The sequence below is a fragment of the Ovis canadensis genome, chromosome 3, assembly GCF_042477335.2.
Source record: "Ovis canadensis isolate MfBH-ARS-UI-01 breed Bighorn chromosome 3, ARS-UI_OviCan_v2, whole genome shotgun sequence".
Lineage (NCBI taxonomy): Eukaryota > Metazoa > Chordata > Mammalia > Artiodactyla > Bovidae > Ovis > Ovis canadensis.
Window position 1 is genome coordinate 122,114,949 of NC_091247.1, and position 20,063 is coordinate 122,135,011.

Sequence of the window (20,063 nt, forward strand, 5' to 3'; positions counted from 1 at the left end):
AGATGGAGAGGACTGGAGTAGAGGCATCCACCTAGCTCTTGCTGGGAGAGCCAGAGGAGGCTTTTTGAAGACTGGCAACTGAACATTAGGAAATGATGAGTAGATTGGCATGGCTAGAGTACAGGGGGCATATATCGAGGGTCTGGAAAATGTAAGCCAAGCACTCAACAGGAAGAGACTTGATGGAGTACATTTTATTCATTAAAATTTAACTGTTTTGGGTTAATGGAGTCTTTGAAAATGTGGAAAAAAATAATGGACTTTCTCCCATAAAAATGCACAGGCATGTATAGAAAACTCTTTGAGTAACTATAGGACTATAACAGACTCCTAAGTTTTGTAGGGGTGTGTGTAAGAAAAAATATCTGAAATTGTTTCACCGTGGAATCTTTTGAATGGTTTTTCTAATGGAACTATTCTGAACTTTCCTGATAATTTAATATGATCGATTTCAACACCTAGAGTCAAGCTAGCTTCAGTTTTGTGAAATGAAGTTACTATGAAATGAATAGACCCAGAATATTTTCCTAAGAAATTAAAATGTGTTTGATTTTGTTGATTAGGAACTTAACTTCAAAACATATTGAAAATCAACTTATAGTTTCTGAAAACAAAATGACTATGAAAATCACGGAGAGTTCTTTTTAAAATTATTTTTTAATTGAAGGATAATTGTTTGACAGAATTTTGTTTTCAGTCAGACATCAACATGAATCAGCCATAGGTGTACGTACATCCCCTCCCTCTTGAACCTCCCTCATATTTCCCTCCCCATCCCACCCCTCTAGGTTGATACAGAGCCCCCGTTTGAGTTCCCTGAGACATACAGCAAATTCCCATTGGCTATCCCTTTTACATATGGTAATGTAAATTTCCATACTCTCTCCATACATCACACCTCTCCTCCCCTCTTCCCGTGTCTGTAAGTCTGTTCTCTGTTTCTCTTTGCCTTACAAATAAATTCTTCAGTACCATATTCCTAGATTCCATATATATGCATTAGTATATGATATTTATCTTCTCTTTCTGACTTACTTCTCTCTGTATAATAGGCTCTAGGTTCATCCACCTCATTAGAACAGACTCAAATGTGTTCCTTTTTATGGCCGAGTAATATTCCATTGTGTGTGTGTACCACAAATTCTTTATCCATTCATCTGTTGATGGACATCTAGATTGCTTCCATGTTCTAGATATTGTAAATAGTGCTACAAGGAGCAGTGGGGCACATGTGTCTTTTTCAATTTTTATTTCCTCAGGGTATATGCCTAGGAGTGGGATTGCTGGGTCATATGGTGGTTTTATTCCTAGTTTTTTAAGGAATCTCCATATCGTCTTCCATAGTGGTGGGATCAATTTACATTCTCACCAACAGTGCAAGAGGGTTCCCTTTTCTCCACACCCTTTTCAGCATTTATTGTTTATAGACGTTTTGATGATGGCCATTCTGACTGGTGTGAGGTGATATCTCATTGTAGTTTTTGATCTGCATTTCTCTAGTAATGAGCAGTATTGAGCATCTTTTCCTGTGTTTGTTAGCCATCTGTATGTTTTCTTTGGAGAAATGTCTGTTTAGGTCTTTTTCCCACTTTTTGATTGGGTTGTTTTTCTGGTATTGAGTTGTTTGAGCTGCTTTTATATTTTGGAAATAAATCCTTCATCAGTTGTTTCATTTGCTATTATTTTCTCCCATTCTGCGCGTTGTCTTTTTACCTTATTTATAGTTTCCTTTGCTGTGCAAAAGCTTTTAAGTTTAACTAGGTCCTGCTTGTTTACTGTTGTTTTTTATTTCCATTACTTTAGGAGCTGGGTCATAGAGGATCTTGTTTTGATTATGTCGTTGAGTGTTCTGCCTATGTTTTCCTCTAAAAGTTTTATAGTTTCTGGTCTTACATTTAGGTCTTTAATCCATTTTGATTTTATCTTTGTGTATGGTGTTAGAAAGTGTTCTATTTCATTCTTTTACTTATCAGTTCAGTTCAGTCGCTCAGTCATGTCCGACTCTTTGCGACCTCATGAATCGCAGCACGCCAGGCCTCCCTGTCCATCACCAACTCCCGGAGTTCACTCAGATTCACGTCCATCGAGTCAGTGATGCCATCCCGCCATCTAATCCTCTGTCATCCCCTTCTTCTCCTGCCCCCAATCCCTCCCAGCATCAGAGTCTTTTCCAATGAGTCAACTCTTCGCATGAGGTGGCCAAAGTATTGGAGTTTCAGCTTCAGCATCATTCCTTCCAAAAAAAAATCCCAGGGCTGACCTCCTTCAGGATGGACTGTTTGGATCTCTCCCAGCACCATTTATCGAAAAGGCTATCTTTGCCCCATTGTATATTCTTGCCTCCTTTGTCAAAAATAAGGTACCCATAGATGTGTGGGTTTATGTCTGGACTTTCTATTTGTTCCATTGGTTTATAGTTCTGTTTTTGTGTCAGTACTGCACTGTCTTGATGACTATAGCTTTGTAGTATAATCTGAAGTCAGGAAGGATGATTCCTCCAGCTCCATTCTTTCTCAAGACTGCTTTGGCTGTTCGGGGTCTTTTTGTGTATGAATTGTGAAATTTTGTGTTCTTCTGTGAAGAATGCCGTTGGTAATTTGATAGGGATCACATCGAATCTGTAGATTGCCTTTGGTAGTATTGTCATTTTCACAATATTGATTCTTCCTACCCAGAAACATGGACTATCTCTCCATCTGCTTATGTCATCTTTGATTTCTTTCATCAGTGTCTTATAATGTTCTGTATACAGTTATTTTTTCTCCTTAAGTAGGTCTATTCCTATATATTTTATTCTTTTTGTTGCAGTGGTGAGTGCAATTGGAAAATCATGGAGAATCCTTTAAAAATTATTTAAGGTAAAGCTTCTCTGATAGCTCAGTCAGTAAGCTCATCTGCCTGCAGTGCAGGAGACCTGGGTTCAATCCCTGGGTTGAGAAGATTCCCTGGAGAAGGAAATGGCAACCCACTCCAGTATTCTCACCTGGAAAATCCTATGTACAGAGGAGCCTGGTGGGCTACAGTCTGTGGGGTTGCAAGAGTCAGACTAAACCACCAAACCAAGATAAAGCTATTGAACAGTTTAAAAGTGCGTAATTATCCTTACATATATGAACTAATTATTGATCATTGTAGCTGAGAACTATCAAAAGTTTAGAGGAGGCTTGTAACATAAGACAATGAGATTAAAAGGAAGGCATTACAATTTCCAGAGAATAGTAGTGAAAACTGTAAGGCATGATATTCAAATAAATTGTGTAAGAAGATAAACTAGTGTCTTTTGTTTGGTTATTACAAAAATAGTCAAGAACATTCTCCAATACTTGAATAGTAATAGCAAAGACACATTTTTTTCCCCTAAAATTTAGTCCTTTTCAAGACACGGTGACATGATTTGTTTACTTTGAACATGAATTAATACTAAATTGATATATTTTTACTCAACAGCATGAGTAATAACAGAAAATAAACTAAAATGTATGTATTTCTCAAAGGTATTAATCCACCTCAGAAAATTTGTGTAAAACCTGAAGATGTGGATGAAGACAGTATAACTCTCCAGTGGGAACCCTCGCAAGATAGCCATGAGGTCTACATTCAAATCAGATCCATAGCAAATACAGGAGAAATCAGGAAGCTTTTTGTAAAGGATGCTAATAGTTGCAAGATTGATCACTTAATCCCTGGAATGACATACGACATTGGAATGGCAACAGTAATGAATGGGAACTTGAGCGAGCTGGTAACTATTCAACAAACTCTAAGTGAGAATCGGATACTTTTCATTTCTTACCAGATATTTCCTGATTTGGGGGTATTATAAAATAGTTTCTGATAGATTTCTCTGGTAGCAGGTTTTACCTTTTTAAGTAGATTGTTGGGGTATTTCAGGATCTGGAGCAATTTCCATCCATTGTATCTCGCAAATGTCCCATGTTTGAATAAAGGAAGCACTGTTTATGTTTAGGAACTTCATCCCAAAGTCACACTGTCTAGGTTTGAATCTGAGTTCAGCTATTTCACTAATCCTGGGCAATGCATTCAACCTGTTTATGCCTCAGTTTCCAAATTTGTAAAGTGAAAGAAACTAATAGTGTAGGTTTCATGGGTTTTCCTGAGAATAACTGATTTAATAAATATAAGGACATAGAACAATGCCTGACATATAGGCACTGTTTGTAATTTTTATTGTCTCCTCAGAGGCATGCTATAGCATGCCAGAAGGAAATATTGACAGTGTATAAAAGGTTTAGGACCCCAAAATTTTTCATTTTTCAAATGAAATTAATTCAATGAACAATAATTATTAAAAATGTAATAAGGAAGAAAGAAAAGGAAAAAAGTAAATACATTAAATAATATTCATAGATATTTGTAAATTGTGATAAACCTTAAGGAAAGCAGAAAAATTAAGTCAATGAGAGTGTTAACTGAAAAAAAAAGCCCAACATAAGAGCAGTGAGTTGCAGTTTTATTCAGGGATCTTGGTGAGGACTGCAGCCTGGGAGACAGCCTCTCAGAGAGCTTAGAGGAACTTGCTCCAAAGAGGCAGGGGGAGGGGCCAGTATGCAGGTGATTTTGGCTAAGGGACCTATGCAATCAAGCATATGTCATGGTGGAAGATTACTACTAGTCACAAGGAACAGATATCTCAGTTAATGATTTTAGTGCTTTTCCAAGTGTGGGAAGATGTAAGAATATGGGGTCATTAAAATTTTTCCTGAAGCACATCCAGCTGTTTAAGGGCCTGTTTTGCCTGTTTTCACAAAGCGTAATGTGCTTCATTCTGTCCTTCACCCTGAAGTCCTTTCGGGGTGTGTTGTAGGTCAGCAAGGGCAGTGACTAATGACTTACTGTTCCCTTGCTAGAAGACACGCCATGACACACCTTGTCTACGAGAGGAACTGAAGAGGGATGGAGGGGCTGCTGTAGATGGACTGTAATAGGGGTTGCATTTGATGGAGGCTTAAATGATCAGGAGGAGCCAGAGCAGAACAAGGAGGAGGAAGGGTACTTGAGAAAAGAACAACTGTCATAAAGAATGTGAAACAAAGACAGACCTGGTGTCTGAGAACAGAAAGGCCAGGATAAGGAAGAGGGAGAGGGTTAGTAGGACATGATACTGAATGAGGATTCAGGGGTCAGAGCACAGGGAGCCTGCGGGCTGTGCTTTTGAGTTTGTTCTGAGGGCAGTGGAAAGTCATTGAGGGGGTTTATGCAGCAGAGGTGACAGGGTGAGGTCACCTTGTCACAAAAATGTCCTTCTGATATGGGCAAAGAATGATTTGTTTAGGGGCGAGAATGGAACTGGGAAACTGGTTCCAGGGGGTTGTAGAGTCTAGGCAAAAGATTATAGTGAGCAAGGTGGGGAAGTGCAGCTGGAAAGTCGTAGCCATGTTTTACGATATGAAAGTCCAAGCTTTCATGCTGGAGTGCTTATGATCAGTAAGTGAAAGTCACTCAGTCATGTCGGAGTCTTTGCCACCCCGTGGATGGTAGCCCGCCAGGCTCCTCTGTCCTTGGGATTCTCCAGGCAAGAATATTGGAGTGGGTAGCCATTCCCTTCTCCAGGGGATCTTCCCAACCTTGAGATCAAACCCTGATCTCCTGCATTGCAGGTGGATTCTTTACCATGAGTTACCAGGGAAGCTCCTGATCATGAGCAGAGGAAGGGAGAAACTGGGTGTTTGACTTGACTAATTTAGATGAATAGTGATGACTCTGAGAAAGGAAAGATCGCTGGACCTCACAGGCCTGTTAGCTAACAATAAGGGTAGTCTGGTGGGAAAAATGAATTAATTAAAAGAAAATAATGTGTTAGCAGTGTCTACATTCAGCCAGCATGAAATCTTCCTGTTTTATCTTTCAAAGACTAAACTGAAATTTATTTCCATAGTTCCATACTTAAATTTTTGAGAAAAACTACCTAAAGATAATTATCATAGAAAAGTTATGAAAAAGAAGACAATTTGATAATTAAGCAAGATATATTGCCAAAAAATCTATTTTATATCTACTAAACAACTCAACATAAATTTATATGCAGAATGGAAGTATAAAACTAAAACGTGTAGATAAGAAATGTACTGTTGTCTTAGAGCCACCAGTCATTACCAGAATGGGATTAGATTTTCCCCATATTGTCTCTGGGCCTAAGGTTTTGCTCCCTAAGATTTAGGTCACTGAATGTATTTTTAAACTGATTTTCACCTGTAAAGTCCTATTCTTGTTTGACTCTGGGGAACTTAGCCTATTTCAACCCATTTACCATCTAAAAACAAATCTTACCATCCTTTTCAGATAGTCAGTTCCTTTGAAATCTTATTTAGATTTCTATCTTCAGGTGCCAACATAGACATAGACTCTGCTTAATTCAGATACTTATTGATAAAGTCAGTATCTAGCATGAATGCTGAAACGTGGATTAACATATATAAATCTGAGGAAGGCTAATAGAATTTTAGGGCTTAAAGTTGAACTGTTTTAAAGTTCAAAAACAGATCTTCTGGCCAGTGCAGCAAGGATATACCATTCTTCTGATCATTGTGTAATGCACCTCTATAATCTCTGTCTAGCTTGGAGCAGTGTCTGTTACTCCAGAGTGTCACAAAGCAGATCTGCTCATTGATCCACGTGAAAGGCCATCATGTTTGGAAACGCCCGTTAGGTGCTCGTGATGTCTATATTTTCTCTCCTTCAAATACTCCACTGTTTCTTCCTTTTTTAAGAAAGACGTTATTTCTTTGGCTCTCTGGGTCTTCACTGCTGGGGGTGCTTTGACTGTGATGGGTGGGGACTACTGCTGAGCTGCAGTACACGGGGCTTCTCATTGTGATGGCTGCTCTTGTTGAGGAGCGCCGGTTCTGGAGCGCTCAGGCTTCAGTAGTTGCGGTTCCCCAGCTCTAGAGCACAGCCTCGATAGCTGGGCAGCACAGGCTTAGCTGCTCCATGGCATGTGAGATCTTCTCAGCCCAGGGATTGATCCCTTGTCTCTTGCATTTGCAGGCGGATTCTTAAGCTCTGAGCCACTAGGGAAGCCCTCCAATCCGGTTGGTCTTTCTATTCAGTTCTTAAACTTTATAATCAACTTTTGGCATCACCTGATTATTTATCATTCATCATTGTCGCTTGTGTCAAGATGAGCAAATATTAATCTATCCCAAGGTACATAGGTAGACATTCTCTCCTTGTATTCATTTAACAAATAATTACTGATAATTACTCTTCATTGGATTGGCCAAAAATGTTCATTTGGGTGCTCTCAATCTTATGGAAAAACCCAAATGAACTTTTTGGCCAGCCTGATATTATATCCTGTCTCTCTTTCTTCCATACACTTTGAGGCAGTCAAGCATAGAGGGACTTTTACCTTTTAATGAGCTTCTACATGTTACATGTAGAAAAAAATTAATTTGGACATTGCTTTTTCCTTTGACCCTTCTCTCTCCATCTGTCTATGTTATCTCAAAAGCAACTGTTGATAATGAAACTTGATCTCTGGTTACTAGTGTGCACCTGATCTATCAAATGTGCCCTTTGGGAGAAGGCTGTGCTTACGACAGCGGACCTTGGAACCAGATTACCTGGGTTAGAATCACAGCTCCACAAGACCAGTTCATGTCCTTTGGAAAGTCATTCAATCTTTCTGGCCCTCAGTTTTCTTCTCCCTAAAATGGGAGTGATGATAATCTTACCTACGTTATGCAGTTAATATAATTGAAAGGCTCAGACACCAAGCAAACACTCTGAGAGTCTTGGTGATTGTTACCGTTTTTATCTCTCTGCAGGAGCAGAGTGGCGGCACTGAGGAGCTTTGGCCGTCTGTAATGGGGAGTAAAGTTGTTCTAGCTGTTTGTGCATCTCTTTTTGTCAGAGCAATTAGTGAACCCATTTTTCTTGAAAGGAGAGCTGTAAGAGAGCTGGTGTTTGAGTTTTCTTTTTTTCCTCTCACAAAAGAATAAATTTTAAGAAAGACTGGGCATCTCTGAGGGTTCATTCTAACCAACCTATGGTAAAAGCCTTTGAATTTGGCCTGGTTTAGTTTATCTCATATTGAAAAAACCTCATACAGCCCTTAGGTTGCCACTTACTCTGAAGATGATTTTGCAGGAAAATAGGTTAGGATAGAGGTCCTGGTCACAGAGGTTGGAATCCAACTCATTGGAATCCAACACAGAGGTGGAATCCACTCGTTGGAATCTACCAGAAATGCCAATGCCTTTCTTTTTGTTTTTTTTTTTTTAAAGTGTAACCTTCTCCCATTCGAGGTTTCAGAAGTTTGCGGTATAGTTATGAAGAGAAGAAATAGCTGTATCCTGTTCTACACCTTTCCAGCCTTGGTGCCCCTGTGCTTTAACATATCACTTGTTAATACTGTTGGCTACCTCTGCCTGGACAAATGGAATTGATGTAAAGCTTCACACTTACCCACTGGAGGGAGTGTTTCCAGCTGTATCCTTTCAGAGCCTACAGTAAACGAGGCCTATTTGAAGCACTGACCCTCCCTAGAAAATGTTTTCAGTACCCAAGAAGCTGGAAGTGATTGTTTCCATGAGTATATCAGTCATTTCCAAATCCAAGATATTTAATTTCTGTTCAAAGTATCTTTAGACGTGTTCACAGATCACTGCCCATAGATTCAGATGGGCTGGAAGCTTGCGGGATATCATGCTAGTCTTGGAAAAGTCCTATTTACTGTGAGAGCTTTCCAAGCTGTAAGGAATTTAGAGAGGAAACCCACCAAAGATGTTAGTAATGACAGAAGAAGAAAAGTAAATACAACTGGAAAAAGAAAAACAGTAAAAGTGCCTTGAAACCCAGTAATATTCTCTATGGAGTGTGTTATGATTAGTATAGTGAATATTTCCTGATAACCACCAGGAACAGAAGAAGAAAGTTCTATTATTACAGCTGAATGAATTGATGGGAGATAGTGCACAGATTTTATGTTCTGTGTTTCTAATTATAGATGTGTGTTTAAATCCTTTTGGACGGTCCTGTCTCTGGGTAAAGTCAGATATTTAACAGTGACTTAGAACAAGTTCCATTGCATCAAACCAGATGTCACCAAAAAAAAAAAAAAAAAAAAAAACCAAACTGAAAAGAGAAGGCCATCTACTTATTCTCTGGAGAGGAAAAGCAAAAACTTTTTAGAATGTATATTTGAGAAGATATCTGTTTGGAAGACAGACAGACCTAAGTATATACTGGACAGTATCCCAATAATCTAAAAATAGAATTGAAATTAAAATTGATCTGAGGAAAAATAATGTGGATAGAAATTGTCTAAAATTTTAATCTGCTCTAAGTAGCACAATAAAGCTCTTTTACAGACGTCAGAGAGAAAATAAAATGTGAATGAATCCTTCCACCAAAAGTTTGCCAGAACCACGTTCCTAAAAATGAAATGTCTGCCCAAAATCCCTGTGCGGACAGAATAGCCTGACCTCTGGGGCATGGGCTTCCCTGGCGGCTCAGCTGGTAAAGAATCCGCCTGCACCACGGGAGACTTGGGTTCATTCTCTGGGTTGGGAAGATCCCCTGGAGAAGGGAAAGGCTACCCACTCCAGTATTCTGGCCTGGAGAATTCCATGGACTCTATAGTCCATGGGGTCCCAAAGAGTCGGACACAACTGAGTCGCTTTCACCAGAGCATGGCAGGCAGAGCCTCTCGTGGACAGTGATCAGCCTCGAACCTTGCCCGCTCCCTGTTGCTCAAACACACCCTGTGCTTGAACCACCCTGAGTGGCCTGGCTGTGCCTGAGCAGTTTAGAAGAAACCAGGGCACAGCGTGACTAAGAGACTTGCTAAAGACTAGTAACTGGAAGCTCGTTGCCAAGGACTAGTGATAAGAGCTGGAAGAGCTCGGTGTTCCCTGGATACGCGATGATGCCGTTTCCCCAGGCCTTGCTGATGGTTGCTCTTGGTCGGGGATTCCCTCCTGACTGCCTCCCTGTGCCCTGCACATTCCTTCTGGGAGACTTGCTCTGTCCTGTAAGACAGACACAACGTTGTCCTCGACTCTGCAAAGCCCTCCCCAGAGCTGTTAGTTCTGCTAGAGTTCCCTCTCTGTTCTCAGCAGCCTTTGTTCATGTCCCTCTAACCATGCGGGACTCTAGTTAGGGATCTGCTTGTATTTCTTAAATAATGACAACTTTCATGATATTTGGGTGATTCTTTTAGAACTGGACAAACACCATCCTAAGGATGAGACTAAATGTCTGAATCACGTAGCACACAAATGAATAGTATACTTAGGCTCACCTGTAGGTGCATAGGAGCACGCAAGTTCCGAGTTTGAGAATTATATGAAGGCAGGAATCTGGCCTTATTTACTTTCTTTGAGCAATCCTTCTGGTATGTAGGTTTTCAAAAGTATTTTCTTAATAAATAGATAAGAAGGTAAAAAACAGGTCGATCTCAGATTTTTATGTTGTTTTAGACTATTAATGAGAATCAAAAAATGAAAGTTACTTAGGTCCTTTCAATATATATGTATATGTGATCTGTCAGAATATCCTCTTTGTTTCTCTGTCCAATGCTAGCCTAGTAAATGTAAGTTGACTACATAAGCATTTAATTGTTTCACAAATTCTAGAACATGTTAGAGAAATATGGAAATTTTAAGACCATGCTAATTATAAATATCTCTCTTTATCTTTCAGAGCCCAAACCAGTTCAGATTGTTATTCCTTATGAAAGCCACAGTACCTCTGTAACCTTATTTGTTCAGATGCCTGATATTGGGGTGTTTGATGGCATACATATTGCAAGTGACCGAGGCCCAAACGTAACCAGGCTTTTGAAACAAGACAACAAAATAACTGTTGACAATTTAACCCCAGGCACAGAATATAATTTCTTTGTTTCTACAGTCAGTGGGACTAAATTAAGTAATATATATTATGTACCTGCAGTAAAAACATGTAAGTATTTTAGGAGTTGCCTAAGGTGCTTATCGATTTTGCTTTTGTGTGCCATTTCAAATTAATACTCTGTGTTTACTGTAATGCAATCAATTTCAAAGATTCTTTAAAACAATTGCAAAAACCTCATTACTGAGCCTGATCTGTAATTCCCGAGTATATAGATAGAGCTAACCTTGTTTAAAATTGAGAAGTTACAAAGTTTTTCTTATCTATTACCAAAAAACCACATATGCATATTAATTGGAACTTTCAGTGACTTAATCCAAGAGTGAGGAATGTGAGTAATTTTTAGGCAAATTATGAAAACTAGACCATACTTTGTGAGTCTGGGAGCCCTGATGGTGTCTCTTAAAACGCATGATAGGTGTACATTTATCATGTACACTTATCGCGTACACTCCCCATACTGCCGTTTGTCTGAAAAAAGCTAGTGCATATTTTCTTCATCTCTTTGAATATTTTAAATTATTATGTAGAATATGTGTACATACAAATACTTTATATTTTGAGATTCACATTGATTTTGATTTAAGTCACTCAAAATTCTACAGATATTAATTTTGAACATTTGGAATACTTGAAATTTGACCCCACCATAGTCTAATCCCAGGACCCAAGCCTGCTCAGGCTCCAGGGATGGGATGGCAGCCCAGCTCAGGGAGGTTGGAGGGATAAACATGGCTTTTTTTCCTTTTCTTTAATTTTATGCCGGTAGTGGGTTGGAGCAATATTGTGCTTGTTTTCAGTGTACAGCCTCCTGGTTCAGGGATGATATGTATGGGTATATCATAGCTATTCTCTTTTGGATTCTTTTGTCTCGGAAGTTATTACAGAAGCTCGAGCAGAGTTCCAAGTGCTGAACATTAGTTCTTTGTGGATGAATGGATGATGGATGGGCGGAAAGAACAAAAATAATCCTTGTGGATTATATATTACAGATACAGATTTCTGTGGATATGTTAGTCCACACACACCTAATTCATTCTTGGCCCTTCAGTTTGTTTGTTTGTGTTTTTTTTTTGAACTATATGTTTGAATTCTCAGAGTTTCTTTTTGTGTTGTAAATTAGTTCGTATGTATCTTTTTTTGTTTTGCCTAGAGGGGACACCATATGCTATTGTCTGCTGTGTGGCTGACTTCACTTAGTGTCTTCCTCCAAGGTCCATCCCTGTGGCTACCGGTGGCATCATTTCATGTGTTTTTGTGGCTGAGCAATAGTCCACTGTATGCACACATCGCGTCTTCTCTGAGCTTGAATGGGGTGGTGGGCATTTTGCTGGTTCTGTGTGTTGGCTGTTGTAAGTAGTGCCGCAGTGAATGTTGGGGTGCATGTGTCTTATTGAATTATGGTTTTCTTGGGATATAGGCCCAGGTGTGGGAATGTCAAATGCTAGGCTTAGCTCTTGTTTTTTGTCTTTTATAGTGACTGTGACAATACATATACCCACCAATAGTATATGTGGGTTCCCTTTCCTCCAGGCTTTCTCCTTCATTTATTGTTTGTAAACTTGTGAGGACAGCTATTCTGACTGGTGGGATTTGATTTCTCATTGTAATTTTGATTGGCATTCCTGTAATAATTAGGGATGCTGAGCATCTTGTCCTTTGGTAGTTTGGGTTGTTTTTCTTTCTTCCTTAAATGGAGTGAGGAAATTTTGCCTGTTGTGATTGGCTTTGTAAAAGTCGGTAGTGTTTGGAATTTATTTCTGTAATATCTGCCCCAGGACATTTCCTGAGGGCAGCTGGCATTAGCAGCCACCCAGACCCTGTAATTGGAAGCGGAAGTGTTAGTCTCAGTCGTGTCCAACTCTTTGCGACCCTGTGGATTGTAGCCTAACAGGTTCCCCTGTCCATGAAATTCTCCAGGCAAGAATACTGGAGTAGGCTGTTGTTCCCTTCTCCAGGGGATCTTCCCAACCGAGGGATCAAACTCTTGGTCTCCTGAATTGCAGCCAGATTCTTTATCATCTGAGCCACCAGGGATTGGAGGTTCCAGTAAGCACTGGTTGTCAAGTTGTAGTTACAGAGAGTGTCCACAAGGCGACAGCATAGCCTTAGGGAAAATCCTGGGCTGTAAATTAGAGCAAACACCCAAGGGCTTATGTCTCACTACTTCTTCTAAAGCTTCAACCCCTTATACGGACTAATCCCAACCTGGACCACATCACCCTGCAGAGGATGCTTAGCTGCCTGAGTTTAGGAGGCTGCACTCTCAGGAAGGAAGCTTGAGCTGGGAACCCAGGCACCAAGAGATGTGGAGGCTAGGTGACTTTTCCAAGGTCCCCAAGGCCAGGGGGTCAGGCCACCATCCTTTGGGTGCGCTGTGGACTCTGGTCCCAGCCAGAGCATACCATCCAGGTTTAAGAGAAGACTGAACTAAAGACACCCTGCCTGACTGTCTTGACCTCCACACAGTCCAGCCTTGGGACCCAAGCCTGCTCAGGCTCCAGGGTATAAGATAGCAGCCCAAGTCAGGGAGGTCAGAGGGGATAAACTAGGCATGGCTTTTTTTTTTTTCTTCTTCTTTTCCTTTTCTTTAATTTCAGGCTGATGGTATATTGGAGTATAGTTGATTTCTAATATGCTTCTCGTTAGTGTACAGCCTCCTGGTTCAGTTATGGTGTGTGGACCAGGTCAGTTCATGTGTGTGAACACATACAAACAGCAGACCTATTCATTTGGATTCTGTTGCCGTAGAGTTATTGCAGAAGCTTGAGCCGAGTTCCCTGTGCTGAACGGCAGGTCCTTGGGGATGGAAGGAATGACGATAACCCCTGTGGATTATCTATTACAGATACACATTTCCCGTGTGTGTGTTAGTCATGCATGCACGTGTGTGTGTGTGCTCACTTGCTTCAGCCATGTCCACCTCTTTGCGATCCTGTGGCTATAGGCCTCCAGGCTCCTCTGTCCATGGGATTCTCCAGGCAAGAATACTAGAGTGGGTTGCCATGCCCTCCTCCAGGGGATCTTCCCGACCCAGGGAACGAACCCCCATCTCCTGCTTTGGCACTTGGATTCTTTACCACTGAGCCACTGGAGGCCTCCATATGTCAGTCCTGACCTCCTAATTCATCCCTGCCCTTTACTTTTTTTTTTTTTACTTTACAATACTGTATTGGTCTTGCCATACATCAACATGAATCCGCCACGAGTGTACATGAGTTCCCAATCCTGAATGCTCAATTCTCAGAATCTCTTAAAATTAGTTTATTTGTATCTCCTTTTCCATTTTGCCTAGATGGAACATCATATGTCTCCCGATGTGGCTGACTTCACTTAGCAGGGTCCATCCCTGTGGCTGCCAGTGGCATCACTTCATGTGTTTCTTTGTGGCTGAGCAGTAGTCCACTGTATGCACACACCACGTCTTCTGTGAGCTTGAATGGGGTGGTGGGCATTTTGCTGGTTCTGTGTGTTGGCTGTTGTAAGTAGTGCTGTCGTGAATGTTGGGGTTAATGTGTCTTTTTCAAGTATGGTGGTCTTGGGATATAGACCCAGGTGTAGGAACGTCACATCCTAGGCTGAGCTTTCTTCATTTTTTGCTTTTTTTTGGCTTTCAGAAACTGTTCTTTATAGTGACTGTACCAATGCATTTTCCACAGTGTATGTGGGTCCCTCTCCTCCGGGGCTTCCATGGCAGCTCAGGGGTAAAGAATCCATCTACTGATACAGGAGACACAGGTTTGATCCCTGGGTGGGGAAGGTCCCCTGGAAGAGCAAATGGCAACCCACTCCAGTATTCTTATCTGGAAAATCCCATGGAGAGAGGAGCCTGGTGGGCTACGGTTCATAAGGTTGCAAAGAGTTGGACATGACTGAGCACATACATGTGTCCACTTGATGTAGAAATTGATGGCAAGTAATAATGAATGCCATACAAAAATTGCATGGTGTCCTAAAATCATTACATTTCTGACTGTAAATGTAAATAAGTGTCAAGGTTCTTAATGTATGCTTTTCCTGAGTAATCAGGAAATCATCTTCACATACGTTATTATACCATATTGTATTATGTATCTTTTCCCCCAAAATTGTAATCCTTACATTATTGTTTAAACTCAATTTTTGCACAAAATAATCTCAAGCTGATGTCATAAGTCATGTATTCTAATAGCATTTTAACATAACTATAATCAGCTCAGATATATGTTTATATTTTACTTTTACTTGTAATATTTGTGTACTTTTTATACTTATATTCTCTGCTTCTTATGAATCATTGTGGGCAACATTCTGTTTTACAGTTCTTGTCTCTAAAAATAAGTAATACTTGATCCTCTAACTATATCAATATTATTATATCAGTAGCAGAAATACCAGTATATAAGACAATACTCTAAAGCTGACATTTTTCACTTTTTTAAAAATAATTGTTTTCCTTTATGCTAGATGAAATCTTTAATTGGGAAAATGAACACTAAAATTCATCAGATAAAATTTGTTTTTAACTTCAGCTAATATTTGGTACAAAGAAATTCTTTTACTTCTTTGTCTAGCCCTCATATTTCTATCTCTGTTGTGTTTTAGTAGTTTCAGAAAGCTTTAATTTCATTTTCCTCCTTTGAATATTGTGCATTTGCTCCCATCAATTTGCTTTCACCTAGTTTTTGCTGTAGCATCAGAGTTAACTGCATGTAATGCTGTTTCCAGTGACTCTGACTACAATTGATTATCAAATTTTATAAGCTGTTAAATGGATAAACAACTATTTTTAATTAGGATAGAGATAATTCATTAATAAACTACATTGTCCTTTTTTGTGTGTGTGTGTTGTGCTTTTTACTCTCTTTGAAGGGACAATTAAAAGAAAAAGCTGGTTAGAAAACATCCAGGAGCAATTTAGTGTTTTCTGTGTTTTGCGTAGGTCTGGAAGCACCATCAAATATCCATGAGGGCAAAGTTACGGACTCTTCCATTGAGATTCTCTGGAGTCGAGCTGATGGGAATTTTCAGCATTATGAAATCACATGCGTAAACTGTGCTGCTGGTTTCATGGTACGTTATACGGGACTCTCAGAGGAATCAAACTTTCATGCTGAAACCAAGATTACTCATGCTTACATCAGATCAGATGGTCTGGTGTGCTACAGTCCATGAGGTCACAGAGTTGGACACGACAACATGTTGGACAGTAACATTAAATAACCCCCAAACTTTTCTCTTTTTTGCTTGTGTTTGCTTGTGGAATATTTCTTAAATGAACACTTGGTAAATTATTCTTTTGGATTGTCAGGTCCAGAAGGTATCTCAAGAAGCTGCAATATTCTCTAACCTGGATCCTGCCACGGTGTACACCTTTTCAATTCGCACTGAAAAAGAAGGTTTTAAAGACAGTTCTCCCTACATAAAAGAAATACAGACAGGTACAGCTTGTATAAACATTTTTGATATTATTTTAATGTTCAATTAAAAATTTCCACTTTTCAAAAATAATTAATCAGAAGGATTCCATAAAAGTGCTTTGTGGTATATATTATTTTCTTTTTTAAAGAAAAATTTATTTAGCTAGGTTTCATTGACTTCATTTTATAAGTTTCAATGTTCAAATATTCATTTGGTTCTTATAGAGAAGAATTAGTAAATAGTTCATTCTTTACAAATTTTCTCTATGGGCAGGCAGTATTGCCTCTTGTCTCTTTTTCTACTTCCCCTTGTATGAATTAGCACAGCCTCTTTTGTTATGTGTATTTCCAGACAGTAGAGTTGCTAACTGCCTGGGTTCTGGCCGGAGTCTCCCTTTGTGATTTAATGTTTGCATTGTTCAGTTAAACAGACAATGGAGTGTGCCATTTCCCCAGTGTTAGCAACTTATTCCCAGTGGCAGATGGTGACTTACTCCATGGTAGTCAAATAAAGGGTAATTGGAAAGGGTACGTGCACGTTTTCAAAGCTAGGTGAAGTAAGATTGTCAACTATTCAACTAAAATAACTATTTTAGTTATTCTTGACACTGATGGCATGGGAAGATTGATTTATGTGTTTAGAAACTGGTCACATCTGGTGTTCTTGTATTATAATAATAAAGAACAGACATGAGAGAGAATATCTTGGCAGTTTTTTTTACTTTCCCACACGTGGAAGAATTTTAAAGGAGAAATAAAATATATATTATATACTATATTAACATTTTTCTTCAGAAAAATAAGGGAAGCATTTCATATTTAGATGGCAATGAACTTTCCTGTTGACTGACCTTGTTACTATTTGGTATTTAACTAGAATGATGCCTTGAAAATCTTTATAAACATTTCTGAGGTTGGTGGTTACACTAAAGCAAGATATCACCTCTTTCTACATTATAGAGGCAGGGTAGATACTGAGTACAACACTGCTGGGGTACATATAAGTTCTGCTTCAAAGTTTAAAATGATTCTTCCTGGTTTTTTTTTTTTTTTTTTTCACTCTCTTGACTTTTAACTTCTCATATCTACCAGGAGGAATAAAGGAAATATCTCGGTTACCTTCAGAGTTGGCAAAGTCAAAGAAATCCAAAACAGTTTTAAAATAGGTGCTCTGTATGGTAGAAAATGTTATTTTATGTGTATGTTTTAAATGATATAGCCCCAAGTGCGGTTGAATTTGTGAATCATAGTAGGAATTCAAATGCAGTAACCATTAGTTGGCCTTCAGCCAGAAGTCTTCTGGATGGATATATTATTTCAATATCCAGTGAAAGCTTAATGAAAGAAGAAATCCTGCCTTCCACAAAAAGGTATGAAAACATTAAAAAGAGATTATGTTAAGTTACATGAAACACAAAATTAACATTTTATATGTGCTTTTAGAAAGTTGTTTTAGTAGCATAGTATAAATAGAATTTATAAGAGTTTGCAGGACAACTTTTTGGACTGTAGTGTGATTAGAATAACTAAATCTGATGTACAGTGCCATATTATGTACATGGATAGATAGTAATGAATTAATTCAGGATATCATCATGCTTGTATGCATGACATATACACTTTTTGACTTAAATTTCTCCACTTAAGAAGCTATGATTTCCAAATAGCCATTCGTGTTTAAGCATATAAAATTGTGCCCATAATAGAAAATTTAAAAAAATATATATAAAATTCCAAATATTTCTGAGCTAAATATCTTAATGGGTGATTTTTCTTTAATGTGTAGGACATTCACATTTAACAGACTTTCTCCGGGGACTGATTTTTTAATCAGCATTATAGCTACTAAGGGACTAAAGAGAAGCCACCCTACTGTCCTCATGGTTAGCACTTGTAAGTTCATTTGATATTTGATTAACTTTTCATGGGTTAAGGGAAAATAAGGGAAATTGTTGCACTTAAAGTCAATAACTAGTTGTGTGTGTGTACAGGCTCAGTTGTGTCTGACTCTGCGACTCCATGGGCAGCAGCCCACCAGGCTCCCTCCTGTCCATGGAATTTTTCAGGCAAGAATATTGGAGTGGGTTGCCATTTCCTTCTCCAGGGGGTCTTCCCAATCCAGGAATCAAATCTATGGCTCTTGCATCTTCTGTATTGGCAGACAGATTCTTTACCACTGGCGCCACCTGGGAAACCCCACTATCTAGTTAACCATCAATTAAAATAGAAGTGGTTTATGACACTATGGCTTGAAGAGATGGGGCATTTCGCTTTGGTGGAGAATGCCTGAATTATAGTCCTTTCTTTAATCATTTATTGTGACCTTGGGCAAAACTATGAAGTTCTCACCTAAACAATGAGAATAATTATTCCTGGTTGGGTATAAACTCTTGTTACTAAAATCAAATGCAAAGCTTTTTGTGAGAAGTTCAGAGTACTCTAAAACCCTAAGGTATTGTCGTCATGAAATACTTAATATTTCTCTAATATTTTGACTATATTATTAACGTTTTATGAGAAATGAAGCACTGAAACCAGAAGAACTAGATGGTGGTGTCTTTTCATTTGCATGTGTTGGATTCAGTTTGCATCCTCTGACCTTGTTAACATCGCTTGCATGTCTGCCTGCCCTGAACATACGCGGATGTTCCAAAGCGCTCTGTTACTTGTGGGTCACAGTCACGTGGATGTGGGCTCAAGCATGAGAGGAGGCTTCATATCAGGGTTTGCAGTGTGGAGGAAGGGAAAACACTGGAAAATGCAGCAACAGTCGAAACAATTCTGGAAAATAATCCAAAAAAGTCTGTGAGCACTATCGTACCCCAGCACGGTGACTGTGCTGCGCTAAGTTTCTTCAGTCGTGTCTGACTCTATGCGACCCTATGAACCCTAGCCCACCAGTTTCCCTGTCCATGGGATTCTCTGGGCAAGAATCCTGGCACAGATTGCCCTTCCCTTCTCCAGGGGATCTTCCTGATCCAGGGGTCGAACCAGCGTGTCATATCTAACCTGCATTGGTAGGCAGGTTCTTTACCCCTAGTGCTACCTGGGAAGGCCAGGTGCTTAAGTTACTGTGTTTAATCTCCCTGGGTGACCTAACCTGTAGGTTAAGGCTCAGAGGTGTGAGATTTAACCCAGGTATCTAACTCAGATGGAGACGACACTCTGCTGCCCCTCACAAAGATCATCCTAGCACATCAGAAATAGATGAGAAAAGGCATTAAAAAAAAAAAAAAAAAGCCTTGTATCGTTCCGTCTCAGGGAAAGCATCTTAGGTCGCTGCTTAGCTTTGTTTGTGTCATTACCGTAGTTACTCTCACCATTGCTGTTGTCTTCCTTGTCATCACTCTGGTTATCACAGAGTGCTTGTCCTTTGTCCCGAGCTTTGCGAAGCAGTTTCTGTGCTATTTGTCACCTAGTTCTCAATCACGACCTTCACAACCTTCATTCTACCAATCATGTTAAGATGCATTTTTCTTTTTTTACAGAGGAGGAAACTGAGGCTTACAGAATTTCAGTAGCTTGTATAGGATGATAGAACTTCGAACCCACATTTCCCTGACATCACACCCTGTCCTTGTAACCACTCTGCTTTAGTGGAAAGGCCACTCTGACACAGGAAGGACCCTGACTCTCCCGTTCTTGGCTCTTTGGCTTTGTATCACTATTCTACTTGGACCTCAAGCTTGTTTCTACCCTGAGATTAACAGTACATTCTGCGTTATAAGAGGTTTTTGCTTTGGCTATGTTTTCCCAAACAAATCTGGCAACCTTCCTCCCGTCCCCACA

At 39.5% G+C, this 20,063-nt stretch overlaps 1 protein-coding gene across 1 annotated transcript in view; it reads left to right on the plus strand.

Moving 5' to 3' along the window:
* The window catches only part of LOC138436298 (fibronectin-like), a 35,799-nt gene extending 16,286 nt beyond the window's left edge, over positions 1 to 19,513 (plus strand). The window contains exons 11-16 of the mRNA XM_069581940.1: positions 3,495 to 3,764; positions 10,666 to 10,926; positions 15,797 to 15,927; positions 16,166 to 16,295; positions 17,494 to 17,644; positions 18,061 to 19,513. Of these exons, the coding sequence (XP_069438041.1) occupies positions 3,495 to 3,764; positions 10,666 to 10,926; positions 15,797 to 15,927; positions 16,166 to 16,295; positions 17,494 to 17,644; positions 18,061 to 18,181 (1,064 nt within the window). The 3' untranslated portion in view covers positions 18,182 to 19,513. The remainder of the gene's footprint in view (positions 1 to 3,494; positions 3,765 to 10,665; positions 10,927 to 15,796; positions 15,928 to 16,165; positions 16,296 to 17,493; positions 17,645 to 18,060) is intronic.
* The last annotated feature ends 550 nt before the right edge of the window (positions 19,514 to 20,063 follow it).